This window comes from Triticum urartu, unplaced genomic scaffold, assembly GCF_003073215.2.
Source record: "Triticum urartu cultivar G1812 unplaced genomic scaffold, Tu2.1 TuUngrouped_contig_5108, whole genome shotgun sequence".
Lineage (NCBI taxonomy): Eukaryota > Viridiplantae > Streptophyta > Magnoliopsida > Poales > Poaceae > Triticum > Triticum urartu.
The window spans coordinates 1-7125 of record NW_024115755.1 but is presented as its reverse complement, the minus strand read 5'-3'; the positions used below and the strand labels follow the sequence as shown (position 1 = coordinate 7125).

General features: G+C 44.6%; 1 protein-coding gene across 1 annotated transcript; it reads right to left on the bottom strand.

Annotated features, from left to right (window-relative positions):
* Positions 1–671: 671 nt before the first annotated feature.
* LOC125528787 lies at positions 672–7119 on the bottom strand. The gene is made up of 2 exons (XM_048693225.1): positions 5179–7119; positions 672–4963 (listed from the first exon to the last, which is right to left on the bottom strand). The coding sequence occupies exon 2, from the start codon at positions 4052–4054 to the stop codon at positions 3281–3283; it is 774 nt and encodes a 257-aa protein (XP_048549182.1). The 5' UTR covers positions 4055–4963; positions 5179–7119; the 3' UTR covers positions 672–3280.
* Positions 7120–7125: the final 6 nt, after the last annotated feature.

The window sequence follows — 7125 nt, the reverse complement described above, 5'->3', positions numbered from 1 at the left end:
CCCCGCCCCTCCCGCTTCCGCTTCCCGTCTGTCGCTAGATTTATAGAAATAATAAATGAACAATTCGAATTTTAAAAGGCAAGGTTACTCAATAACCGGCTTTCTACGGAGGGAGAAGATGCTACTGTTGGGATTAACCACGACGTGGTGCCCCTGTCCGGCACGGACTAGTAGCAGTCACCGAGTAGGTATAGGAATTCATGTACGAGTAGGTTACTTGCATGTACCGTGTAGGACTAGGATTAGCAAACCGAGTAGTATTGCTCACGTAGCTATCCTAGGCTATATATACATGTAGCCTGTACCCTGTAACAACCAGACCGTGGATCTGATTTGAAGCAATAAAGTAGCAGGAACGACACGTTCCTGTAGCCATCAAACAAGCTATTCTCGTGTGCGTGCGTGTGTTCCGGCCGGCTGGCCGTTGTGTACGTACAGGAGGCGTTCTACAGATCGATTAGCTAGAACAGGCTAGCTTTGGTCTGTGCTTGCTTACGGAGACTTTGTGTGTGGATCGATCAAGGTCCGGTGCTAGCTTTCAACGTGAGTTGAGACTAGCTTTGCACTACGGTGCATCTCGGCGTAAAGGAACTTCGTCGAGTTCGTCAGCGAGCTTCGTCTGTCTTCGTCGTTCGTCGTCGGTCGTATCCCCCGCCGCACGAACAAGCTCCCCGTCCTGTGCCAGAGCCGCTGCTCCGGCCGCCTCGGGGCAACTGTAAAAGATGAGGCCCAGGTTGCCGGGGCTGATTCTGAACGGGGCGCTCAGTTTGGCGGAGGTGTTCCAGATCGGCACTTGGCAGCTGTTGGGGGCGTGCTGTAACAAGTAGCGCTTGCCCAGATCGATGACATGCAAGCTGCGCTCCTTGTAAGAGATGTTGACGATTGCAAAGCCAAAGCTGATAGGTGCAGAGTTGAGTATAACCGGAGCAGTGCTGTTGCGGCAAGTGACCTCGAAATCCGGGGAACCACACGATTTCCCCGTTTCCCAGTCAGGGAGCCAGAACGGGCGAGAGATGGTGGTGTTGCCGCACTTCTTGGCCGACCCCGAGCAGGCTTCCACTTGTTCCTCAGCCGCAGCCACCGTGAGCATCAGTGATAGCCACAGGGCCCGGAAGAACCAGCAGCCCGGAGCCATATGAGCACAAGACTGAAAAGATTGCAGTGAAACAGCAAAGGGGGGTTGGCTACAGGTATGAGACAATACGATGGTCTAACCAGTGACCAGGAACGATATATGGGGACGACGGACGGCAGAGTGGGTGGTTCAAATTTGAATAGAAAACTGGTCGTCCACAGATACGCCGAGTGATCCCATTGACTGGCAAGCCATGACTTGCAAAATTTCAGTGTTCCCCTTTGACGGGGTAAGCCATGACAAAGGCCATCATGGCCCCGTGATGTGACTCTCAAACCAAGATGCTTAGCCTGGTCGTTTTGGTTCCGGCATCTTTGCGCTCTTGTCTTCTGTCTAGCTACTCTCTCTAGTCTCTGTCCCTAACGCTCTTATATTATGGAACAAAAAGAGTAGACTCTAATCTCGGTACAACCTTCACACTTGGCAGGTTACTGGTTATATTGTATAACATACTCCCTCCGTTATATAATGTAGTGCATATAGATTTTCTAGAAAGTCAATTTACATACAATATGAAATATATTTATATCTACAATATGACCAAGTTTATAGATAAACTATTTATGTCTACAATATGAAATATATTTAATGTGAAAACACGTCTTATGATGTACTCCCTCTGTTCCATAATGTAAGGCGGTTTTTTACACTACACTAGTGTCAAAAAATGACTTACATTAATTATGGGACGGAGGGAGTATCTAATATTATGTATTTGGTATTCTAGATGTATATATTTTTCTCCACAAACTTCGTCAAAGTTTGACTTCTCAGAAAATCTATTTTCAATGAGATATTTTTGGGGAACAGAAAAAAAAGGTCATGTAGTATGATCGGTTACTAGGCTGCATTTTTTATAAATTGTGTAAATGTTTTTCTTTGCAAGGGATAATAGATGTTCAAATTTGGAGTTCACACATTTTCAATGAGATATTTTTGGGGAACTAATTTTATTCAGATAGATCTACAATTTAGATTGGCTGGCGTATGGAAAATCACTTTTATTCAGAGGAATTGTAATGCCACGGCCAAAGGCTAAGGTTCAAAACCCGGATTCAGGGCTGCGCTGACCAGACTCCACCATTGCGGGAAATTCGTATTCACCAATTGTTGTAACACTTTGTCACTAAATCGCATGGTAGCGAGCGTGATGGCCCGGCCGCAATTTCGCAGCTGGTTCTTGGTGGTTTTTTCAATTCCTTTTTTTTTCTAATGATCATCATCAGTTTTCTTACATTTTTTCTTCTTTCTTTACAATTCTCTAATGATCATCACTGGTTTTGTTTACGTTTAAAATATCATGAGCACTTCTATAATTCAATAAACTGTTTTGAAATAACCATGAGAGTTTCTAAATTCATCAGCATTTTCTTCAATTTTGTTAGTATTTTTGAACTTATGAAATATATTACAAAAATTGAGAACATTTTTAGAAATAATATGAACAATTTGAATTTAAAAACAAAAGGTACTAAATAACCGGTTTTCTACATAAGAAGAAGTAGCTACGAACGCGCCGTTTTTTCTTCTGATGGGACGGGCCCTCACACGGCAGCACTATATGGGGCAAGCCCAGAGCGCGTTATATAGACCATCCATTGAGTAAAGTGATGCCCACCATTGTGGGGAAAGGCGGTGCAATTCGGTCGTAAATTTCAAGAAATAAACATTAGCCCACAAGTCCATATGTTTGAAAGTCTATTTCGGACTGGGCTCTCTCTCACTGGATTATACTCCTAAACAAATGAACGAAGCCAATTTTGGCCATAGACTTCAGAAGTTCAGAGTTCAGACTAACTATGCAAAAGCCACTCATTCTCAACTCTAAGTACTCTGGCTTGGGACGGAGGAAGGAGACAACCGCACACGCTTAGTGGACAGGTGTAAGTAACTAGCACGAGGTTTGCATGCCATCATGCTGCCAAGATATACTAGTATAAGTGATTCGGAAAATATATCTAATAAAAACAAGCATGTCACAATTTGACTAGTATAGGCAAATCGCCCCACACCTTAGGCAAGCAGGACACGCGGCACGATCAACTGAACCCTCTTATATTATTGGACGGAGGGAGTAGCTAATAGCCCGGTTGATTGCCCGGTTTCCAAGCGTTCTAGCTAGCTAATAGCTATCCAGGAAGTGGATTAAAGAGATGATTTGCGGCGGGTGAACTTACGTGCAAAGGTAGGGGGGCGCACCCATCTGAGGAGAAAGCCATCCTTGATGAGCTGCATGTAGTCGCTCGCGTTCGTCCTGCCCGACGACGAGCCCAGCACCGGCACGATGCTAGCGTCGCAGCCCTCCAAAGCGTAGCCAGAGTAGTTTCCGGTGGCGTCGTAACGCACTCCCGCGCGGGCAAGCACCTCGCTCTCGTTCCCGCACCTCAGTCCCGTCTGCACCAGCTCTCTATCCCGACGAGCCACGGCTGCCGCCGCGCCCTCCTCCGTGCAATTGTACACGATGAGGCTCAGATTGCCGGGATTGACGCTGAACGAGACGCCGAGCTTGGCAGAGGTGTTCCAGATCGGTACTCGGCAGCTGTTGGAGGCGTCCAGCAACAAGTACAGCTTGCCACTATCAACCACGTGCAAGCTTTCCTCCTGGTAAGAGATGTTGACGACTGCAAAGCCACCGCTAAAGGGCATAGAGCTCCTTAGAAATGAACTGCCGTTAACGCAAGAGACCTCAAAGTCTGGGTGACCACATGGTCTTCCCTTTTCCCAGTCCGTGAGCCAGAACGGGCGGGAGATGGTGAGGTTGCCGCACATCTTGGCCGAGCCCGAGCAGGCTTCCCCTTGTTCCTCGGCCGCAGCCACCGCGAGCACCAGTGGTAGCCACAGGGCCCGGAAGAACCAGCAACTCGGTACCATGGGAACAGAAGATTTGAAAAGATTGTAGTGAACAGAAAAGGGGGGCATAGGCTACACCTATGAGAGAATACGGTGGTCTAATATATGGGGACGGACGGCAGAGTGAGCGGTGAACATTTGACTGGAAAACTGGGGCGAACGGTCATTGTCTACGAATTCCGCGAGTGACCCCTTTGACTGGTAAGCCATGACTTATAAAAATTTCAGAGTTTCCCTTTGACGGGGTAAGCCATGACCATGACCTCCATGGCCCCGTGATGTGACTGGAACCAAGATGCTTAGCCTGATCATTTCGGTTCCGGCATCTTTGTCCTCATGTCTTCTATCTAGCTAGATTCTAATCTCGGTACAACCTGGCAGGCTACTTGTCACTGCGTAACATAGAAAAGACTCAGTTGCGTTTTTTTAGAAATTGCGTAAATGTTTTTCTTTACAAGGGCGAATTTGAGTTCAAACTTGGAGTTCACATATTTTATTCAGATTTTTTTTGGGTAACAAATTTTATTCAGACAGATATGCAGTTTAGATTGGCCAGTGCATGGAAAATCACTTCTATGCAGAGGCATTGGAAGGTCCAAAACCCGGATAGCGGGCTAGAATGAGCGTTATGGGCCAGCCCCAATTACAGCGCGAGTCGCGGCTGGTTCTTGGCGGGTTTTTTCAAGTAATTGCCTTTTCTCTGGTGATTATCATCTGTTTTCTTCCATTTTTTCTTTCCTTTTGATTTTTATTTGTGTTTGTCACTTTTCATTCTACGGTCCTTTTTTTCTAATACATTGACTTTCTTAAATTCATGCACGCTTAAAATATCATAAGCATTTTTAAAAATCCATGATTTTAAAATGCATGAGCATTTCTGCAATTCAATAAACTGTTTTAAAGTAATCATGGGACTTTCTAAATTCATGAAAATAAAATCAATTTTTTGAGTATTTTTAATCTTATGGCGTAGCACACCTTTTCTCTCAATTCAAGTTTCCATTCAATAAGTGCATCAAGTATTTCGTATAGAAAGAAAAGGAACCACTTCTCTTCTCTTAAGTATACGTGTCACTAGCGCAACACGAGCCATTCAAAAAAAAGTCTTGGAACTGAAGAGAAATCCATCTCTATACAAACTCTTTATGTTCTTGATATTGATTGAGTTACGAGAATGAAGAAGCGTAGCACACCTTTTCTCTCAATTCAAGTTTCCATTCAATAAGTGCATCAAGTATTTCGTATAGAAAGAAAAGGAACCACTTTTCTTCTCTTAAGTATATGAAAAATAGCTTTTTGGTCCCTTTCGTCCAGAGGTTAGGACATCATCTTTTCATGTCGAAGACACGGGTTCGATTCCCATAAGGGATAGGTATTATAAATTTTGGGAACATTTAAAGAAATAATTAATGAAAATTTTGAGTTTTAAAAACAAAGGTTACTCAATAAAGGGAGAAGTAGCTACGAGCGTGTTGGTTTTTCTTTTGTGGGACGGGCCCTCACATGGCAGAGCTACATAGGCCGAGCCCCGAGCGCATTATACGGACTATCTCTTGCATAAAGCACTGAATAATACTCTCTCGGTCCGGAAATATTTGTCGGAGAAATGGATGTATCTAGATATATTTTTGTTCAAAATACATCCATTTTTATTCATTTCTCCAACAAGGATTATCGGACGGAGGGAATACTTAGCACCCACCATTGTGGGCCAACGCGGTGCAATTTGGCAGAAAGTCCTGCATAATAAACATGAGCCGACAACTCTGTATTTCTGAAAGTCTACTAATTATGACTGGCCTCTCACTGGATTATACGGCTGAACAAATGAACAAAGCCAATTTTGGCCATAGAATTCAGAAGTTTAGAGTTCAGACTAACTATGCAGAAGCCACTACTCCCAACACTCTAAATACTCTGGCTTGGGACGGAGAAAAAGGAGACGACCGCTCACTAGACGACCTCCATTTTTTTTCTTTCGTTTTCATTCTTATTTGTGTTTGGGACCGTGAAAGGGACGGGCCCTCACACGGTAGACGACAGTATTCATCCATCCACATCCCCAATTTCAGTGTACATGAGTTTTTCTTAGTGAAAACTAGGTGTCACGTTTGGGTAAACAGCCAAAAGTTAGCACGAAGTTAATGGGTCGCAACGGGATAAAAGATAGACATGCACTGCCACCCAACTCAGATAGAGGCCGAGAGTACAGGTTTACACGGACGTGGAGTTTCTACACCTAGGAGCAAATGCTCCTGGTATGAACAGTAATATCAAAAATATTTCAAAAAATTCTGAAATTTTTTTGTGGCATACTTTCAAAAATGTTAGTTGTGCATGCAAAATTTCATCACAAAATCACATTGACGGAAGGCGTGGTAAAAAAAACTTTTTCAGAGTCACACAACTAACATTTGCGAAAGTATGTCCCAAAAAAAATTCAAAATTATTTGAATTTTTTTGATTGTACTGTTCATGTCAGGAGCAAATGCTCTGGGTGTAGAAAGGTACTTTCGCGTTTACCCGACTTTCACAGCTTTACTCGTGGCTACTAAGAGGTCAGCCTCATGATCCACTGACTGGCCAGTGCCACCGTGACAAAACACAACCATGCATGCATCTAGCCGAAATGTCAGCCCCTAATAAGGAGAAAAACCAAATGTATAGGCGACCTACTAAAGATGGAAATGATATCACTAGGCCAATTGCATGGCACCAACGAACAAGTGTCACACATGTGGCGTTTATCATTTGGATAGATATATGCAGTGAACCGGAGAAAATCTAGCTAAAAACAAGCATATGTCAGCACATGCCAGTTCGGCTAGTAGTCCTACAGGCAATGGTTAGGTGGGCGCGTGTCTGGCGAGCAGGAAGATGCAAGTGCATGCGGCGCTGGCCGGGCCGGCTGCGGCCAACGTCGATCCACCACGACCACGACTGGGTCTGCGGCCTCATCCTCTCAAAAAGTGAGTGGCATGATTGGTTGTCTGGTGCCATAGTGGAAACCCTAAGCTAACCTTGATCAAAAGATGATTTGATTTGACGGGTCAACTTACGTGTAGAGGGGCGCTCCCATGCCAAGATGAAGCCATCGTTGATGAGGCGCTCGTAGTCGCTCGCGTTCACCTGGGCCGGCG